At 31.8% G+C, this 22501-nt stretch overlaps 1 protein-coding gene across 5 annotated transcripts in view; it reads right to left on the reverse strand.

Annotated features, from left to right (window-relative positions):
* Nucleotides 1–22501, reverse strand: part of MCPH1 (microcephalin 1) — a 314170-nt gene that overhangs the window by 265378 nt on the left and 26291 nt on the right. For 4 of the 5 annotated variants that reach the window (XM_074287946.1, XM_074287947.1, XM_074287949.1 and 1 more), the window contains 5 exons: nucleotides 22299–22386; nucleotides 18016–18130; nucleotides 15793–15933; nucleotides 6992–7072; nucleotides 2715–3887 (listed from right to left, as the gene is read on the reverse strand). In XM_074287946.1, coding sequence (XP_074144047.1) covers nucleotides 2715–3887; nucleotides 6992–7072; nucleotides 15793–15933; nucleotides 18016–18130; nucleotides 22299–22386 — 1598 coding nt within the window. The remainder of the gene's footprint in view (nucleotides 1–2714; nucleotides 3888–6991; nucleotides 7073–15792; nucleotides 15934–18015; nucleotides 18131–22298; nucleotides 22387–22501) is intronic. The other variant, XM_074287951.1, reaches the window with a different exon arrangement.

Below are 22501 nucleotides of genomic sequence, written 5' to 3' on the forward strand. Positions count from 1 at the left end.
CAAATACATAGAAACATGGAAGTATTTATGTGAAGTGATATTGAATGAAATAATAATAATAAATAACATTTGTGTATATATTGCCTCTTGAAGTTTAGAAAATGCTTCATAGTTTATATCACTTGGCTCTTATTTTATTAAAATTAGTATTATTTTTAAAAGTCACAATAACACTTAACTATAACTACAAATATTCATGATAATAGCAATAAGTCTTTAAAAATTACATATAAAAATTCAAAAGGAATCTCTGCAACAAATAAGTGGATTTTGTTATAAACACGGGAAGCTAACAAACACCTCAAAAAGAGATCAAATGTAACTGTAGGGTTATAGATACAATAGTTTACAATCACTTTCTTTGTTGTTCTTTTCTTGCTTCTTGCCCTATACAATGAATTGGTCAATTAACTTTTAAAACAACTTAAAAAAACTGAAAAATTAAGATATTGCATAGGGTTTTGATTTCACATAAAAGATATAACTCCTATTCCTGAGTAATTGCCTGAGGTCTCAGATGTAGAGCTGAAAGGGACGTTAGAGGCAATTTACTCTAATTCCTTCTTAATTTAGTTTTAATTCCTTCCTTCTCTAGATGGGGGAATTGAGACCCAGAGTGAGTAAATGATTTGTCCACTGGCCACATAATTAGTAAATATTTAAGGTGGTATGTTAGCCAAGTCTTTTATCCATTAAATGTTTCTCAAATACTTGTTCTCTTGTCCTGTCACCTCTTATGCCTTGCCAAATCTCACCCTGAATTACTCCATTCCTCCTATTCCTTTGCTGCTTCTCTATCAATTTTGCTGGATCATTACACCTATCCTGAACCTTCACAATAGGTACATAAATTTCATGGCTGTCCTGGATTTCTTCTCTTCATTTGACAGACCTCCAAAGGGTCCATACCCAGATTTCACTAGGATCATGAACTTGAAACAAATTAATATACTAATATACTACTGAACTGATAGAGAGCTCAGGATTAATTAGTAAATTAAATAAATAGCAATGATAGGCAGAGGCTTAGTAATCTACTAGGGAGTATCAAACCCTAGATACCTGCATATCTGCTAAATGTGGGGATCACACAGGGCTTTCCTTCTCCTATATATTATATACATACATATGTGTGTACACACACACACACACACACACACACACACACACACATACACACACATACTTTTTTATTTTTCTAATGCACTGGTCTGACCATTATACTCTGTTATTCAATCAAGTCTAATACATCCCTATAGGATCAAATATAAACTCTTCCCAACTTTGCTCAATCTACATTTCTAGCCACATTACACATTACTTCCCTTCATGTATTCTACATTCCAACCATATTTATATTCTTGCCATTTCTTGAATATGAAACTCTACCTTTCTATTCTATGCCTTTGCAATAGATATCACCTATACCCAGAGCAAACTTATTAATTTATTAAACATTTACTGTGTGGCAATTACTATGCTAAGTAGGGGAAAAAATAAAATTAAAGACAGTCATTGGCCTCAAACAACTGACATTATTTTCCCTTTGAAAAATAAACATGATAGGATAATTTAGTAATTTTATCAGATTTTAACCTAAATTGTGGTCAGGGATTGGAGTAAAGATTTATTGAATTCTAATTTGGTTTACACCGATACCTATGAAAAAAATGCAATTTTGTTTTCTATTTCTTCTTCCCAATACCCATTATAGTTTTAAATAATAGATAACAAGGATTATAATTAGATAACTAATAAAGAGAAATAACAAAAATGTACTTTAAAATAATATATTTAAAGTCACTCTATGTCAAACCTATTAAAAGAAACTTCACACAGATGCACAAATTGTTCCACAATGGAATTGCATTATAATGAATACAGCTCAGAGTAACAACAAAACATCTGCCTTTCACTTTATAATCACTAATAAGATTAATTATCATGATCTTTGAATGCCTTCTAATATATAAATTTAAGAGTCTACATATTATCATAGAAAGTACATTGGATTCAGTTTCTAAAAGCATGGGTTCAAATCCTACCTCTATTGACTATTTAAATTAACTTCCTGCAAGTTCATTTACTTACTGAAGGAGGTTGGCTTAGGCAATATATAAGAACCCTTCCAGTTCTGGAAATTGGAAGTTTCCAGTTCCAGTTTTCAAGAACATGAGCATAATAAGGTTGTCAAAATAAGTGATTACAGTTACTTCTTTTCCCCTTCTAGAATCAAAGGATTATGCTTTGATTTTTCTCACCTAAACATAAATACTCATGTTTCCTCTTTCTTTCCAATTAATCTATGGTTTTAAGTGTTCCCTTTCAAAAGTGCTAGGTGTGTGGTGATTTTCCATTTTGCTGAATGGCTATTACACAGACAAATACTGATGAAAACAGTAATATTGAATTATTCATTGCAGAGGATAGCATAACAAAAATTTTAAAAACTGTAACTCCAATATGGGCTTAGAATTATATTCAAACACAAATAATTTAACTCATAGTCCTAGAAATTCTAAATAAAAAATATAACTAAAATTCATTTGAATCAATTCTGACTTGAGAACAATTTATGTTGCTATGTTATTATTTAGAGGGCAGGATATGAAAGTTAAGACCTTACTTAAAAGTGCAATGAATATATAACATACATGTTATTTATTACAAATCCTATAACAGAGGTATTTGAGGGGAAAAAGTGGTTCACATACTTTGATTACATCTGGAGGGATTTCCTATTTCTTTCACTGATATTTTCAGAGCAGCATCACTTTTGAAAATGAAGTTATGATCTTCTTGTTTTTCTTTTTTATAAGAATTCAACATTTCAGAGTTATTATTTTCTCTCATTTGTATGTTCATGGGAATAGTCAATTCTTTCTTACTGATGAGGTGTTCTTTAGCATCTCCTTCCAAAGCAACTAAATTATCATAATGTTCTGTTTCCATACATTCACTCATAAGAACTGATTCATCAGTAGTATACAGACATTTATTTCCATCTATGGTTATGTTTCCTCCTCTTTTCTGAGAATCAATCTCATTACAAGATCCTAAGGTTTCTTTCACATCAGGTATTTCACTGTATGAACTGCAATTCAAGTTTACATTTCTTTCACAGTTTGGAAGTTTCTTGAGCTTGTTGTCTTCCACTAAAGTATCACTTGCTAGAATCAATTCCATTTTTTTGCTAAAGCTGGGAAAATCAGTATTTTCTAATATGCTTTTTTTTTTATTCTTATAGACTCTTTTTTGATACTTCAAATGTGAAGAGCTTTCTAATTTCTGTTTAACTTCAAAAGTACAATTCCTTAAATTCCCTTCTTTCAAATTAGTCGGTGAAAAATAATCATCATATATTGCTTCTTTGCAGGATGGTGATATCTTTACAGGGCTGGTCATCAACTCTAAAAAATTTTCAGTCTTATCTAGATGCAATTTGCGACTGGTATATCTTTTTTTCCTTGATTTTACTTTTGAAGGAAAATTTAAGTGCATTAAACTTCTCAGTTGTTTTTCTGAAGAATTTGTAGGACCTGGACTTTTCCCAGACTGTTTTTTTCCTACAGCTGAAGAAGGGGACAGATAATCACTAAATATTTCCTTAGATATTTCTTCAAATTGTATTTTTTCAGGAGTGAGCATTTCAGTCACCAAAGTGCTTTGGAAATTCTTTTTTTCTACAGGAAGGCTACTCTTAGATCGTTGGGGAGTTACTCTATCAAAGAGACTACTGGATGCAGTTTTTGATATAGGTGAAGAAAGACATGCATCAGCTTTAGCTTTTTGAATGCATTTTTCTGATTCCACTTTATGTTTCCTGTTTTCAGAGTTTCTCCAAATATCATCAAAAGAAGTATTTAAAACATCAGAAATGGATTCATCTGTAAGATATCGATAAACCATTCAGACATTAATGAAAAAATAATGCAAAGACTAAAGAAAGTTTTCAATGTTAGTTTTAAGATATAGCTATCCATACTACTAATAAGCCCACTAGGAAGATATAGAAAAATTCCATTTAAAATAATTAGGGAAAGCATAAAATATTTGGGAATCTCATTACCAATACATACCCAAGAACTATACGAATACAACTATGAAAAGCTGCTAGGAAAAATAAAGATAAACCTAAATAATTAGAAAAATATTAATTGCTCAAGAGTAGACAGAACAATATAAAAGTGATAATACTTTCAATAAGTATTAATTATAAAGTATTAAATTTATTTATTCAGTATCATACTGATCAAATTACCAAAAAATTACATTGTAAAACCAGAAAAAACAATAATGAAATTCATATGGAAGAACAAAAGGTCAAGAATCTCACAGGAAAAAATGTTAAAAAATTGAGAAGGAATGGGGCCTAGTAGTATTAGATCTCAAACTGTATTTCAAGGAAGCATCACCAAAACAATTTGGTATTGGTTAAAAAATAAAGAGGCTGACGACTGGAAAAGATTAGGTATACCATAAAGCAAAGAAAAATAACCTAATAATCTAGTATTTAATAAGTCCAAAAAACCCAAATGTTAGGGTATGAATTCATTATTTTGACAGTGATTTGCAGACATTATATTTAGACCAACACTTCCCACCATATACCAAAACACATTAATAATTTTTATATGCCTATTGTCTCAGCTACATCATTATTATTAGATCTATGTCTCAAGGATAATAAAGGGGAAAAGGAACTATGCATGCACATATCAAAGCTTTCTGACACATCAAAGAATTGAAAACTAAGAGGGTAGCCATCAATAGGAAATAGCTTAAATTATGGTAAATAAATATAATAGAACAGTAGTGTAGTATAAAAAAAACAAAGACAAAACTAGTGAGATTTTCATGAAGTGATATGTAATAAAGACATGCATAAAGAGGAATTAGAAGAATAACTTGTATTATAACAATAATGTAAAAACAAACAATTCCTAAAGTCTTAAGAACTAAACATAATAACTATCTATGAGTGCTAATATTTACTAGGTATCACTAGGTATAAGACTTTGGTCAAGTCATGTCCTTTAATGGCACCAGTAAATTGGGGGTACTATTCATTATCTATATAAGAGTTTTTATAAGGAAAACTTTCTCTGACCTGAAAGCATGATGTTATTTATATACAGCATTATACACTGATCTCAGTCTAATCCTAAGACGTCTTTAGCAATCACTTTGCTCAAGAACATAAAAATATTCCTTATTCCATATCAAAATAAGTTAAATTTTCCTGCCTGGTTTTTATAATATCAGTTTCTAACTTATCTTAACTACTTTTACTCCAGCCAGGCAAGTCTCTCCATCCTCCTTCAGACACTATATTCTGAGTGTGGAGTCCAGTGGTACTTGGGTTTAAATACCATTTCCAAGACTTATGTGTTAACTATATAACTATGGAAAAGTCATAATTTCTGTCGACTTCCTTATTCTTAGAATAGAAAAATAATACTGATACCATTTTCCTCACACAGTTGTGATAATGTCATAGCATAAGTAAAGTGTAAGCCTTAGGAAACTACATAAACATCAGGTATTATTATCCCAAACTCCTTGATTTTTCTTATGCTATTCTACTTAATTGGACTATACTTTTCATTTTTGTCTAACCAAACTCTACCTATTGCTCAAAGTTCTCATAGTATAAGTAAGTTCTGCCATTGCATTCAGGAAGCCTTCCCTGAATACTTCAAGCCACATAATATCTACTGTCTTGTATTTTTATTACTCCCTGACTCAATTTCAGATTAAGTAGCTTTGAATTAGTTTTGCTTCTATTCACTTTTTAAATTTTTTGCTAATTAAGGTCTATTGATACTTTTATTATATTCTCTGAAACTGGGCACAAAGTACTCCTTTAGCTTGTCAATAACTGAGATGACTAACATTCCATTTTAAGAAGAGGATTATAGGATCATAGATTAAAAGGAAGAATGGGTCTTAACAAGAACTTTTTTCAAATCACTTAAATTTCCTAGAGGAGATAAGCTACACAAAATCATTTTTCTCTATTAAAATAATTGGCAAGATTCCCTATTTTTAACTTGATTTGCTGAACAACTCTTTACTTTTCATAAAGCCAGTCTAAGTTATATTCCAGATATTAAAGGTAAAAGGACAGCAATTAAAATCTAATTTTGCTTGATAAATTAGGTTCAGGCAGAAAGAACAGATTTTGTTTAGATCTTTGTTCTGCACAATCTCAGTTTGATAGAATGCATTTATTTTGCTCCTAACTTAAAAGAAAATACATTTTTTAATTTCTTTGTAAGAATTCTAAACCTGCAGTTTTTCTCTGAATTGACTTTAATGGCAAATAATTAAAAATCTTAATTTATTATATAATCTTAGCATTTCAAGAGGCAATGAGTAAGTTATACTTAATGGACACAGCTGTATGCATAGAAACAGATCATGTATTATTGAGATAGCTGAGAAATTCTGTTACAACTAAGGAAAAACCTTTAACCTATAATCTAGGGCTGTTCTATGAAGAGGAAAAAAATATGGAAAAATCCTAATTGGTCATCTTGCTTCCACTGTCTTGACATTAATCCACACACTTTAATAAGAGTGATTCACTGAAGATCTTTGTTTTGTTGGTCCTGTGCAGTAACAAATTCCATATATTCATTAAATATCATGTAAAACAATTTGTCCTTAGATCTTCTAGGCCTCTTATGATCATACTGTTTAAACTGTACACAGAATTGTTTATATAAGACCACAAGAAGAAAAAAACTGATATGGTTCCAGAAAGCAAACTCCTGGGGAGAAAACACAACCAGAATGAAAAAGGGAAGGTTTACCTCAAGTGCTTTCTCATAACGGAGTTTCATTAGGATTCTTACATTTAAATAGAGTAATAACAATATTTTGACAACTTTATTTTATATGACCATCTGATTCAAAGATGATTTGAACTTAAAATTTAGAGTAACAAGAAATTAAAAGAAATACAGATTTAAAAATAATTGTTTACCTGAATGTGAAGCGTTCAGTGATGTATTCAAACATGTTCCAGATGAAGTTGGGTCTGAATTAAGAGTAAGCATTTGAGAAACTAAAAAAAATAAGGTAAAGATTTTTTTAAGTATGACAAATTCTACTGAAACATTACTATTTTGTCTACTAAATTTATATTCAATGCCAAAGTTCTACCACTTAACTATTAACTATGAAGATGTGTGTAGGTATTTAATTGTATATATGTATTGAATATTTTTCTGTAAGTCATAGATACTGTTACTCACATCAATTTATTTCTTGCATTTCAAATTCCAACGTTACCACCAAACAAATACAAAATGCTAACATCTTACCCAAATCTATTCCAGACAACTCGGCACTAAATATTTCTGTGACCATAAAAAATTATTTATATTTCAATAAAGCGTAAAATCATAAAATCTTAAGAGTTGGAAGAGACCTTAAAAAGTTATCCTTCCCATCTGCAGGCAGAATCTCAAACAAATAAATTAAACCCATTCAAAACAATATGTTAATTTGATTTGCCTTATTACATCCACGGGCTGGCACTAAAAGTAGTTCTCTTTTTAAAATACTAAAGGAATTGGGAACATTAGTCAGGACATTAATATACTAACTAAAATGCAATGATGTGTGTCTTCAAAGACAAGAGAGAAGGCAAATAAGGGCATATCAAAGATTCCAAATATGATTCTACTCACTAAGAGGTAATAAAAAAAAAAAAAAAAGAGTATACAAGACAGGAAAACTAAGGATTCTAGTTTCAAATATCCTAATTTATAATACCTCATATTTATCATAGAATGAGAGATTATAGAAAAGATCATAGGATAAGAGCACGCTGGAAGAAATCTTGGGGTCAATTTTACTCAACTCCTTCAAATATCAAATGAAGAGACTAAAGCTCTGAAAGGTTAAGAATATCTCAAAGTTATAGATAGCCAAGTAGCAAGGCTGGAATTTGGACCAAGGTGTCTCTTCTCCTAATCTAGTTTCATAAAACAATGCTTGAAGTAGTCAGTGTTGTAAACAAATCCACAGATATGAATTTCTATTAATAACTTAAACCTTGATTGCTATGTGAAGGTTTCACTGATGACATATACCACACTGACTAGAAGATCTCCTCTTTCAGGAGATCTGAGGAAGATACCTATTACAAACAGGAAAGCCTTCATATATTAAAAGAAAACCCTAACTTACAAAGCTATGTGTATAACTATAGCTCAAAAGGATTTATTGCTGGCTTCTAGAAATATCATTCTTCTTATACATCATCTCAAATTATTAACTACCTAGAGACATGAAAGGGAGATAGGAAACATGAGGTACTCTAAACTGAAAATAACTAGGATTAAAATGTGATTGTATATAATTTAAGAGGGAAATATGATTTCATTTTTAAGAGCTAGGTGGAAAAAGATCTATTGCACTGAGGTATATCCATAACAGGGAAATAATGATCCTTTTCTCAATCCTTATCCTTAATGATCCTTCTGCTGCCTTTGATAATGCTGATCTCCTCCTCCTTGATACTTCTCTAGGTTTTTGAGATACCACTACTCTTTTGGTTCTTTGCTGGTTTACTCCTTAGTCTCCTTGGCTGGATCCTCATCCAGGTCTCTCCTATTTGTAGGTGACTCAGAGTTCTGTCCTGTGTTCTCTTTTCCCTTTATACTACTTGACTTGATTTCATTACCTCTGATAGATTTCATTATCACCTATTCTGATGAGTAGAGGGTGAAACTCTGAATCACACAAGAGAGCACTTAAGGCTACTTATTTGATGTGAGATAATAGCTCCATTAGCATATATTTAGATGATGGCTCTCCTCACCATGGGTGCTTGCTGAATGTTTGGTGTTGAGATAATCTTAGGCAAGGATTGGAGGGTGGAGGGAGAGAAGTGAGAGTCACTTGGTGGCAGGACAAGGAGGAGAGAGGCTGGATCCTCTGGACTCCAGAATCTAGGATACATCTTTGGCAAGCCTCCTGGCAGCTTGCCTGCCTCCTTCTTTTGTCCTCCAAAAGATCAAGAACATTAATTTATCCTGACTCTGGCTGACCCTGAGGCCCTCCAGGGAGCTAGCCCATACTTCACAACTGGCACCCTAACATGGACCAAAACCCCTAATTTCAGTGAAAAAGTCCCTATGACCAGGAAATAGGATGAATATTAAAATAGACAAAAAGGGAACTTTGTCAAGGGCTAAACTAGTAATTTTTGTTTTCTAGCTGAAATGGGGCAGATATAAGAAAAAGATTCTCCCCTACCCCCCCCTCCCCCATAGAAAGCATACTTAGACTAACAAAGAGGCAAGGTTTGTTTATAACTTGGGAGCAGATTGGTGGACACTTGGAAACATTAGAATGCATGGACCCTTTGTTCTTCTAGGATGAAGAAATAGAGGCAGATAATTGGAAACTAGTAGAACAGTTATGTGAATATTACAATAATAAAGGTCTTGATTCAATTTCTAAGGAAACATTGTATATATACAACATAATACAATTGGTCTAAAAGAATCCCTCAAGTTCTAGGGAAAAAAAAATGGGGAGTTAAGTGAACTTAAAGGATGTAGTGACTCTGGCTCTCACAGCCCAGCTTCAACTCTGCCTACACCTGAGCAGGCTCTTGACCCTCTTCCATCAACTTCCCTTTACTGGGTGGAGGGAAGAGGAAGAGTGAGAGGCAGTGACATCACCAGCACCCCTCCCCCCAGCAATCACCCCGCCCCATGACTCCATTGCAAAAGGCACTACTTAAAGCCAGAGAAGATGGTCAGGATTTAGCTGATTTGAGAATAGAAATGTATCCTGTGATTTAATAGCTTAACTCTTCAGGTCAAGAAAGAAGAAGATACACTCCTTTTAATCTAGAAATTATCAAAAATCTGAAAAATCCTTGCACTCTTTATGAGTCTAAATCATCTTATGTTTAGATATTATTACAGAATTTGGCTTATGAAATTTTAACCCCTAGTGATTGGAAAGCTATAGCAAGGACATGCTTAGAACCTAGACAAAACTTGTTGTGGCTTTCTGAATATAGTGAACCCCATATGATGGTGTAGGAGGATCAATAGCAGCTAAAGTTAGTGCTATCCCTTTGAGATGGACATTTGAAGGCGAAACAGGAGTTTTTCTCCTTTTATAGTTGAAAAAATCCTCATCAATCTGTGGGGAAGAGACATTTTACAACAATTAGGGTTAAAAATGAGTACTTCGGTTTTTTAGGCAGGGCTGCTGCTGAAGGCCTGCCACCGCTTTCACCTGTTCCTATCCAATGGAAAACTGATACACTAGTGTGGATAGAACAGTGGCCCTTAGGTAGTGATAAAATTCAGGCCTTATTAGATATAGTACAAGAGCAACTTGACCAAGGACACTTACAACCTTCTCTAAATCCTCGGAATTCCCCAGTATTTGTTGTAAGAAAGAAATCTGGAAAATGGAGGATTTTGACTGATTTAAGAAAAGTGAACAAACAGATGGAAATTATGGTAACTCTTCAACCTGGACTTCCATCTCCTACTCAATTGCCTAGAGAATGGCCTCTATGGGTTATAGACATTAAGGATTATTTCTATTCTATCCCTCTAGATGAGGAGGATATGAAAAGATTTGCCTTTTCAGTGCCCCTCCCCCCCCCAAAAAAAACACTCAAGTAGCTCACAGTAAATGGGTCCTAGATCCACCAGACTGTGAGAGATTCATTTGGAAAACACCATACACAGACCATCTACCACCTACTCAGCAATACTAGTCAGGACTGTCAGAGTCTTATTAGCAATAAAGATTCTTTCAATTAGTCTTTAAATATGCATATCTTTAAAAATGTATATGTTATATGCTTTTTATGAAAGAACATAATCAATAACATATTTATAAAAACATCAGTTTCTGTGTTGTATGTTTTCTTATTTTTTTCTTTTTTCAAAGAATATTCTGAATAACCAAGATCCAGTGAAGAATACTGAACAAGAATGGTCAGGACAAGAGGGAAAATGAGAGAGAGTACTTTCATGAAAATTCAAAGATTAGAAAGTATCCATCCAGGAGTCAAAGGTATTCAACAGTGTCAAAAGCTGCAGGAAAATGGGGGGGAGGGGAGGGAGATGGTTAAGAAGATTTGGCAACTAAGAAATCACTTTTAATTCAAGAGACGAGTTTCAGTTGAATGATAAAGGTCAGAAGCCAGACTACAAAGGGTTTAAAGGAGAGCAGAGAGAGATACTATGTTAAGTATAGATTTTTTTTCCCCAAGGAGTTGTGCCAAGAGGAAGGAAGATACAGGATCATAACTAGTGGAGGTGCTAAAGTCTAGTGAGGTATTTGCTTTTTAAAAGATCAGGGAGTCAGGATGTTTGTAGGCAGCAGTAGGGAAGGAATCAGCAGCAGTAATAATAATAATAATAATAATAATAATAATAAAGCTAGCATTTATGGAACACTTTAAAGTTTATTAAATATATTCTAAATATTTTATTTATCCTCACAACCACCCTGGGAGTTAATGCTATCAGTTTCATTGTACAGATAAGGGAAAACTGAGGCAAAACAGTGATAAGTGACTCACCCAAGGGCACATAGTCATTAAATCTCTGATTCCAGATTTGGACCTGGGAATTCTCAATTCCCAGGCCAGCACTCTATTTATTATTCCAGTTAATACCCTGAAAACTCCTAAAGAGAGTAAAAAAATACAGAGGGAGATTGATGACTATTGCTAGAAAAAAAAGAAGAGGAAGTGTGAGAAAAAGAGGTAGCTGGGGGAATGTGAGATGAAATTAAAGAAAGTCTAAAATGACTAATTTTTCTTTCTTTCTTTCTTTCTTTTTTTTTTTTTTGGTTAAAGTGTGCTACAAGGGCTTCAGCTAACTACTGTGTAGTGATATAGGGATGGATTAAGTAGATACGTTGGGAGTTTTGGGAGAGGCAATTTAGAACAATTTCTGTGGGTGAGGCGAGAAAGAATCAATTAGAAAAGTAAGAACTCTGCTGCTATGCACTTCTGGGGGGAGAGACCAGAAGAGATTAGGTATCCTAAATTTGTAGTGGACACAGTTATCAATTGTATGATTTCCTTCAGCGTTAGTCAACATGTGAGGTGCAAAGGAAGTAGAGTATTTCAGGCTAAGGTTTGGTAAGCATGAGCAGCAACAAGACTAGTATAGGGAATTCAGAAACAGAGGACAGTTAAAGCTCAATTAGAGTTGACCCATGGGTCAAAGACGGCAAGGGAGAATAATGTAGAACAATGTAGCCAGGTTGGGGATGACACAAATCTCACACTTAAGAACATCTTAATTGCATGTTTAATCTACAGTGGATTGCTTGTTGTCTGGGGTTGGGGGAAAAAGGGAGTGGTCAGAGGGAAGAGAAAAATTTGGACCACAAAGTTATGCAATGAATGTTGAAATTATCTTTGCATGTATTTGGAAAAATAAAAAGCTATAAAATTTTAAAAAGAAAAAGTATCTTATCATCCATTCTTTTATCAACTTTGCTCAAGATGTGAGCCAAATTGTCTTCTAATGATTTCTCTAGGAACCTAAATTAAGCTCACAGCATCACAGTAGTGACAGTAATTGTTTTTGTTCCCCACCCCTCCTCAATACCCCATCCTATAACAGCTTTTAGAGTGTTGGACTTGGAGTATGGAAAACTCAATTTTGAATCTTTTCTCAAATATTTATTAGCTTTGTGACCTTAGGCAAATCATTAAACTTATCTGAGCCTCAATTTCCTCACATGTAAAATGAGGAGTTGGACTTGATGCCCTCTAAGGTTCATCCTTGCTCTAATTCTATGATGTTATGATTTTTCTCTCGAAAGTTACAAATAATAATTCTAAAATGTTATTTTAATTTTAATACAAGTCTCCATGGCTTGCTGTTTTAAATATAGGTATGTATGTGTATGTGTATGTTTAAGTGTGTATAGATAGATAATTTATATCAATCTATTCATATAAAGTATATCAGTCTGGAAAATCCAGTTCCTATAAAAATAATGCCTGAAATTAGGAATAAGTAATGGACCTTTTATTGATTTTTTTATTGACTTTTTATTGATTTAGGAAACTCTCAGGATAAAGGGACTCCCTCTCCCAATATAGGTCTGCATATTCTTTACAAGTTACTCCATAGAAAACTGAAAAGTTAAAACTTATCTAGGGTCACATAATTAGTATGTCAGTAGAGACTTAAGCCCAGATCTTCCTGGTTCAAACTTCAGTTGTCTTTCCATTATGCTAAGTTGCTTCCAGGTTAAAATGAATGAGTTTTATAAAACAAAGGTTACTGTCAACTATTGTTGTGATATCAGAACTAGGAAAGTAGGTTTAAAAATATGTGAAAATATTGACTACAAGTAAAGAACTACAAAAAAGCAATGCTGTCAGCATTTAATAAGCGCCTACTATGTATCAGGCACCATGCTAAGCACTATACAAGTATTATCTCATTTGACCCTATTAAGAATTATTGAGACACAAGTGCTATTACAATTTACATTTTACAGGTGAGGAGAGTGAGGTACCCAGGATCATAAAGCTATTTGAGGTCACATTTGAACTCAGGTCTTTATGACTGTGCTCTATCCACTGTACCATCTAACTGACTCTAAAGTTACTTTTCTTATAAGTTATAATTCTTATTATCATTGTCAAATGATTCATCTTATGCAACAGTTTTGGCTTAGTCCCATTAGGAGTTTATAAAGACAAAAGATTTTCTCATATGAAATTCAATAATAAATTATTAGAGGAAGAGATATAATGGGAAGCATAACATAAGAACAAAAGATATTAGTAAGATTTTGTTTTTATTTTTAAAAATACTCAACATAGTTACTTCATCCATATAAACAGTTAATCACTAAGGTTCGATATTTTGGATCTAAATGAACAACACATGCAACCTATTGCACAGGCCTGTTTGAAGGAAACAACCTATCACAAATGTATTATTAATGTGAGCTAGCATTTTTTCTTCATATTTAATTATTCCTACATACCCATATTAGTATCATAGCTCCATTAGATATTTGATATAAAGGTGAGTCTGATAATAAGTACATTAATAAGTATTTTCAACATATTGTGGCTATTAAAATCAATCCTACATTGTGAAAATGAAACAATGTTTCTAGAATTCATATAATAAATAGTAACTGATATTATTCTCAAATTTTCAGCATAAGATATTCTTGTATAACAATAGGAGATCAGTTCTATCCATACCATCTGCCACAATGCCAGGCATCTAGTAGGCACTTTATAAAGTCTTTTTGAGTAACTTCTAACACATTTATAATCTGAGAAAGACTTTAAAACGCTAACTGAAGTCACGATTAAAAGTTTAAAAAATTACTTTTCACTGTTACTAGAGTTACTAGAGTTAGAAACATTTTGGAAGAACTTTCAGTCTTAAAAGTTGTAATTGTATCATCATGGCTATAAGACTCCTAGTTAGGATAGTTACCTGAAAACAAAATACAAGTAGACAGCTCCCATACACCTATCCCATAAAATAAAAATCATACTAAGACAAATAATGATCAAGAAATAGTGAAAAACAAACAACTTTATCCACCACAGAACTACATAAAAATTCAGACAGAAGTCCAAAAGAAATAGGAAATGGGGCTATCTAAAAACACAGCACATATTCTCAGAAATGTCAGAATACCAACTTAAACAGGGAGTATTCAATAGTAAATTTAGCTACTGGGACTCAGTCTGCATCTGGAGGCAGCAAGAGCAGAGAACTCCCATGAAAAAGTCCTAAGGTAGTAAGTCATAAGTCCACAAAGGAGACCTTGAAAGCCACAAGCAATATGGGCACAGCAGAACACATAGCATTGAACTGTTAAAACCCAGAGGTCCCTAACATTGTTATGAAATGCTACAGCATACTGAACCTTAAAATCCAACACAATAAACCTTAAAAATTCTGGTAGAATTAACCCTGGGAGGTGGAGGTTTAGTGCAGCTAATGAAAAGGCTAGAGCTAGTACTTGTCTAGATTAATCTAGGAAAATAAATTGATTTAAGCTGATAGAAGGAGCTGTTTGATGATATAGTGATAACAATATAACAAGAAGAGGAGAAACAAGTATCCTTTTAAAACCCTAAGGTTTTCAAAGACTACTGATGGAGTTAAAATAAGAAAAATATTTAAAAATAAGTCTAAAGATGTAATGGTTCTTTTTTAGAATTAAGTGGATAAAGAGAAGAAAGATAAAAAAATATATCAGTATAAAAAAGGACAAAAATGGCAGAAGTTATCATTTCTCATGATTTGGCTGTATGAGAAGTTAAACATGGAGAAAGGGAGCAGAAGATCAGATAGCAGATGAGCTTCACTTTTATGTAAAATGGACAAAGAAGAGTTGAATACATATAAACACTGACACATAAGATAATAATAATGACAAGAATTGGGTAGAAGGAAAGAGTTAATAATAATGGCAAAAAAGGGAGCCACTGAAACATTTTTGATTAAAGTACATGGAAGAAAAGAGAAGTTCAGAAAGAAGTACAAGGAGGAAAGTTTTTAAAGTAATGTGAAATTAATTTTTTTTTTCCTTTTTTGAAAGGAATTGATATGAAATGGAATCCCTAAGTTTCACAAGTAAATTTCTTCTGTGCTGTTGTTTATATAATAGACAGGCTCATTTGAGGGCTTGGAAATATTTAAGTTCAGAATTTATAGGGAGAAAAAAAAAAGTGCTGTGCTTCTCGTTTCATCCCAAACTCCTTAAAAGTATACAAGATACATTACTTACATGTAGGGGAAAGATTTTCCCTTTTATCTTTCATTTCCTGTAGTCTCTTTTCCATTGCATTACACTGATTTTTAATTTTAGCTGTGGGGCTATATATCAATGAACCATCAGCTTCAAACAACAGAACTGGGACATCATTATCTGAGGAAAAAAATCAAATTGATAAAATTTTTATTTCAGACACCTTTATACCTAAAGAATGTGGTATCATCCAAGGATATATAATAACTAATATAGGCAGATATTCCTTAAAAATTAGGTTATCTCTTCTATTCACTCCAACTCATCCAGAGCAATTTTTTAGTCTCTTTGGTTTATTACATTTGTTATTTCCTACATAACTTCTTCTCTATAGTCCACAGTTTCTGACTCTATTGCTATCTACAGATATCTCCCACTAAATTAATGAATTGCTTAATTACATTTTATACTAAAGATAAATATTTCTTGAACTTTTGACTTTTGAGTATCTAATATTTCAACTCCTCCACTTTGGCAGATTTTGTATCAGACTCAAAAGTTATTTTGAAAAATGTAATAACCTCCATTGAGGACAACTAAATTCATAATCATCAGATTGGACATTTACAGTTAATACAATAGTAATCTAATTCTTTACTGGTAATTATTTCCCAGAAATAGAGCATTCTATAATAATCAGACTTTTTAACATTTAACTGCCATTGTCTCCCACAAGATAAATGACACATGAACAAAATCTGAAATTATATCAGTAAATGAAATAATGGAAAATGGAAAAAAAGAGGAGGCAGTTGGTGAGGTGGAAAAAGGAAAAATAAAAGTGAATCAATCAAATATTTAAAAAACAAACAACAAAAATAAAAAAAAAATCATTAAATTTGAAATCAGATAAACTTGCATCTAGCCCTCATTCTTTCAATTAGCTTCAGTCACTTAACAGCTCTAGAGTCAGAGTATTGGATATACTTTCTCTATTACTTTTGACCTATGTGAATTTAGTTCATTTCTCCAGGCCTTAGTTTTTTTTAGCTATAAAAGGACAGAGCTGGTCTAAATTGCCCTTCCAGCTCTAATGTTAATAGTCCTAGATCTTATAAGCTCTAAACTTTGTAATCCTTTTTACTCTTTAAGCTCCAAGTCTTATAGTCTTAAGAATGAATGAATTTTTAAATTGGTGGAAAAAAACATTAAAATGTATGATATTTTAGAAACTATTTCCTCTACAAATAATATATAGCAGAAAAAATAAATAACAGACTGTATGAGGAAAATCATATCAAATTTATGATATAGTATTATATTTTAGGCATTATTTAGTGACATGTTTGAGAACAGTGAAGTATCACTATAATGCTTTCAGTTATTAATATAGAGTGATTAGTTAAAAACTTTATCAGAAAATACTCTTTACATTATTTTAGTTTGTTATATTATTTCCTTTTATTTTCCAAAACTTCCTAACTGAATCATTAATAAACATTTTTTTTTTAAATCTGGCCACCCAACCAGTTCTGAATACCTTTAATTATGTTATTATCCTTTCCTCTTCAGTTTCTACACAAGAATAAATGAGACAGTTAACAGTAATTTTTAATATTTATACAGTGCCTTAAATTTTATAAAATGCTTCATATATTACATATGCTTCTTATAACAATCTGAGGGTTACAGTTATTATTATCTCCATTTTATGAATCAGGAAACTGAAGCTGAGAGAAGTGTAAAGACTTGTTCAGTGTCACACAGCTAGTGAAAGTGTGAGGCAGTATTTGAACTCCTATCTTTTTCAAGTTCAAGATTCTACTTACCACACCACATAGCTATCTCACAACATAGTCTACCAGATACATTGCTAAAGTCTAAGTAAACTAGATCTGGTTGAACAATCATGAAAAATGGACATAAGATTAGTCTGGCATGAAGAGTTCTTGATGAAGCCAATTTGGCTTTTTTGTAAACACCATTTTCCTTTCTATGTGTTCTTTAAGCATTTCTTTCATGATCTATTCTAGATATTCCCAGGAAATGAAGTCAAGCTCTCTAGGTTACAGGTGGCACAGAGACTGTGTTCTTTTTCTCCAAGTGTGGGTTCCTCTTTCAAACATAACTAAAAATGGCTCAACAACCATACAAACCAGCTCTTTTGGGACCCAAGGACAGAGTTCAATTGGAATATACTCTACTAACAAGGTTTTGTCTGAATCAGCATCAAAGGTTAATATATTATGTAACTTAATTTACCTATGGCTGTTTTTTGAATATTCAGTTCAATAGCCATTTTCTCAAATTTCTTCTGAAGTCTTCTATCATTTTCTGGTGTTCGAGGAATAAAGTCTTTTGGTTGCATGCACTTTCGCTGTAAAAAAAAAAAAAAAAAAAAAAAAAAAAAAAAAAAGATAGAATACTATTTTTTCCACATAATACTTTAATTTTTTCAATTACATGTACAGTTTAACATTCACTTTTATAATGTTTTGAGTTCCAAATTTTTTCTCCCTGCTTCCCTCCCCAAGACAGCAAGCAATATGATATAGGTTGTTATACATATGCAACTATATTAATCACATTTTCATATTAATCATGTTGCGAAAGAACAATCAGAACAAAAGGAAAAAATCTTCAATCTGCATTCAAACTCCAATGGTCTTTCTCTGGATGTAGATAGCATTTTAAAACACGAGTCTTTTGGAATTCTCTTGGATCATTGTAGTGCTAAGACAACTATGTTGATCATTACACAATGTTGCTGTTACTCTGTATAATGTTCTACTGGTTTACTCACTTCATTTAGCATCAGTTGATATAAATCTTTCCAGGTTTCTCTGAAATTTGCTCATCATTTTTTATAGAATAGTATTCCATTACATTAATATATCACAATTTATTCAATCATTCCCCAATTGAGGGCATCTCAATTTCCAATTCTTTGCCACCACAAAAAAAGCTACTATAAATATTTTCCCTTTTTAATGATCTCTTTGGCATACAGACCTGGAAGTGGTATTGCTGAATCAAAGGATGTGCACAGTTTTATAGTCTATCAGGCATAGTTCAAAACTGCTTTCCAGAATGGTTGGATCAATTTACAATTCCACCAACAATGGTGGTCCAATTTTCCCACATCTTCCCCAACATTTATCATTTTCCTTTTCTGTAATATCAGCTATAGATCTATCTCAGAACTGTTATAATTTGCATTTCTCTAATCAATTTAGAGATTTAGAGCATTTTTTCATGATTAGAAATGGCTTTAATTTCTTCAGCTGAAAACTGCCTATTCATATCCTTTGACCATTTACCAATTGGGGGAATGATTTATATTGTTATAAATTTGACTCCATTTTGTATATATTTTAGAAACGAAGTCTTTGTCAGAAACACTGACTGTAAAAAATTCTCATTTATCTTCTTCCTTCAAGGCTGCATTGGTTTTGCTTGTGTAAAAACTTTTCAATTCAATACAATCAAAATTATCTATCTTATATTTCACAATGTTCTCTATTTCCTGTTTTTTCCCCCCATAAATTCTTCATTTCCCTACAGATATGATAAGTAAACTATTCCTTGTTTTCTTTATTTATGACATTGTTCTTTACATCTAAATCATGTACCCATTTCAACCTTATTTGGTATAGGGTGTGAGTTGTTAGTCTATTCTAGTTTCGGCCATTCTATTTTCCAGTTTTCTCAGTTATTACCAAATAATGAGTTCTTATCCCAGAAGTTGGTGTCTCGAGTTTCATCAAATAATGGACTACTACTAAATTGTACTAAATCTATTCCATGATCCAACATTCTCTTTCTTAGGCAGTATAAAATAGTTTTTATGACTGTCACTTTATAATATAGTTTCTAATCTAATATGACTAGGCTACCCTCCTTTGCCTTTTTTTCCCATTAATTTCTTTCATATTTTCTGTCCTTTGTTCTTCCACATGAATTTTGTTATTACTTTTCTACCTTTAAAAATAACTTTTTTTGGTAGTTTGATACAGAACTAAATAAATTAGATAGAATTATAATTTTTATTATATTACCTCAATTTACACATGAGCAATTGATATTTTTCCAATTATTTAGATCACATTTAAATTGTATGAAAACAGTTTTGTAATTATGTGCAAATAGTTCCTGGATTTGTCTTCAAAGGTAAACTCCCAAATAGTTTGTCTACAGTTATTTTAAATAGAATTTCTCTATCTTTTGCTACTGGGCTTTGTTGGTAATATACAGAAATACTAGTGATTTGTGTAGGTTTATTTTATGCCCTGCAACTTTGTTAAAGTTGTTATTTCAAGTAGTTTTTAGTAGAGTCTTGCATTTTCTAAGCATACCATCATATCACCTACAAAAATTGATAGCTTTATTTCCTCACTGACTACTCCAATTCCTTCAATTTATTTTTTCCTCCTCTTATTGCTAAAGATAACATTTCTAGTACAATATTGAATAAAAGTGGTGGTAATGGACAACCTTATTTTATCCCGGTCTTGCTAGAAGGCTTCTGGTTTATCCCCATTATATATTATGCCTGTCTATAGTTTTAGACAGACATTAATTATCATTTTAAGGAAAGCTCCCTTTATTCCTGTGCTCTCTAATGTTATTTAATAGGGATGGATGCTGTATTTTGTCAAAGACTTTTTTCTGTATTTGTTGTTATATGATTTCTGTTAGTTTTGTTATTTATATAGTCAATCATGCTGATAGTTTTCCTAATTTGAACTAGCTTTGCATTCCTGGTATAAATCCCACCTGATTATAATATATTATTCAGGTGATTAATGACTGTAACCTCTTTGCTAATATTTTATTTAAAATGTTTGCAATCAATATCAATTAGGGAAATTGGTCTTTAATTTTGTTTTTGCTCTTCCTCATTTAGGTATCAGCATTATATTTGTGTCATAAAAAAAAGAATTTGGTAGGACTCCTTTTTCACCTATTTTTCCAAGTAATTTATATAGTTTTAGAATGAACTGTTCTTTAAATGTTTGGTAGAATTTACTTGTTTATTTATGGCTTCTTCACTTTTGTTTTTTAAAATGGGATTACTTAAATATTTTATTTCCTCTTCTGTTAAATTGGGCAATTTATATTTTTGTAAATATTCATCCATTTCATTTACATTGTCAGATTTATTGGCATACAACTGGACAAAATAGTTCCTGTTTATTGCTTTAATTTTCTCTTCAGTGGTGGTAAATTCATCCTTTTCATTTTTGATACTGGTAATTTGGTTTTCTTCTTTCTTTTAAATAAAATTAACCAAAGATTTATCTAAAAAAAAAAAACAAACCCTACCACTAACACCTAGTTAATATGGAAAATAAACACTTTCACATGCATTTATATTATGTTTCTAAAGAAAGTACGTTACTTATTGCAATGATTCTAAATTACAAGTTACTACAGATACTTCCTTATATATATATATATATAAGAAACTATTGATCTGATCCATGTTGCATTACATACATTTGACTCTTTGATGGTTATATGTGTAAAGCTGATTTACGAAGATAATTTTTCCAAGAATGAATATAAGACATTAGGATTTGTATTAACTTTTCTTTGAGAAGAAAATGAAATGATAAAAACAATAAGAATACTCACTTTTGCATATTATCTCTACTACTCCTAAAATTACCTTTTAATAGATGGAGGAACAGTATGATTTTTTTTCCAACCATATTTTTATAGACCATTGATGCCTGTTTCCAACTTGTGCTAATTCTATCTTCTGGTAGTACAGAAATTAAATTTTATCCTTTCTGTGAAACTCCCCACAATATCTAATATGATATTTAAATAAGTATTCAAATAAGGTTACCATTTATCTCTACTTCCTATTCAGTCATCTTGCAGCCTAAAGAAATGTTGGGAGGAGTAGAAGGAGGGGGATTTTGTGACATGAGAAAAGACACACAAAGCGAAAATAAGCCTTGGTAAAGAAAAGATGTTGCCAATTCATGGCAACATTTAAGTGTAAAAGATTCTCCTTCACCACAATTAGTTGAAGGATATGGGTGGAATATTGAGATTTCTTCCAACCTTGAACCAAAGAACTTAAAGTGAAATAAATATAAGGGAGAGATGCTTATTTTCTTCTAAAAGAATTCTCTAAGAATAACTATCATGCCTCTTTATTGTCAAAAAGTTTTTACTTATTTTTTAATAAGGTTTAGAAATTAGCATAAAGACATGCTGAAAAGTTACTTTTCACCTGGATCAGAATATCCAATTTAAACAGCCAAGGAATATTACCAAAATATAAAACAAACAAAAAATGCTGAAATAAGAGATGTTTGTGAAATATCTATGGCATACCTACTCATACTAGTTTTCTCTTAATCATTTTATCTTCAATCCTGTAATAGCCTTTCTATCTCTGGCTCAAGTCAACATTAGATCAAAAACAAAATATATAGAACAACTTTAAGTGGATAAACAACGTCTAAATATGTTATCTATAAATATAAAAAAGAAAGCATGCACTTTTGAGTTACATATTATATACTCACTTTTTTTTTAATTACACTTGGTAAACCTTCCTTAGTGTTGATTGCAGGATATAAAGACTCATCAATACGTACACCAGCTAACCTGCATCTGTACAACAAATTTTATAACTCATTATTGCTCTTCAATGAAAATGAATTCCTATTACATTCAAAGTATTCAATTTTATAACTGTAACAAGTGAAGCAATATAAACAACGTAGCA

Source organism: Sminthopsis crassicaudata, chromosome 2, assembly GCF_048593235.1.
Source record: "Sminthopsis crassicaudata isolate SCR6 chromosome 2, ASM4859323v1, whole genome shotgun sequence".
NCBI lineage: Eukaryota > Metazoa > Chordata > Mammalia > Dasyuromorphia > Dasyuridae > Sminthopsis > Sminthopsis crassicaudata.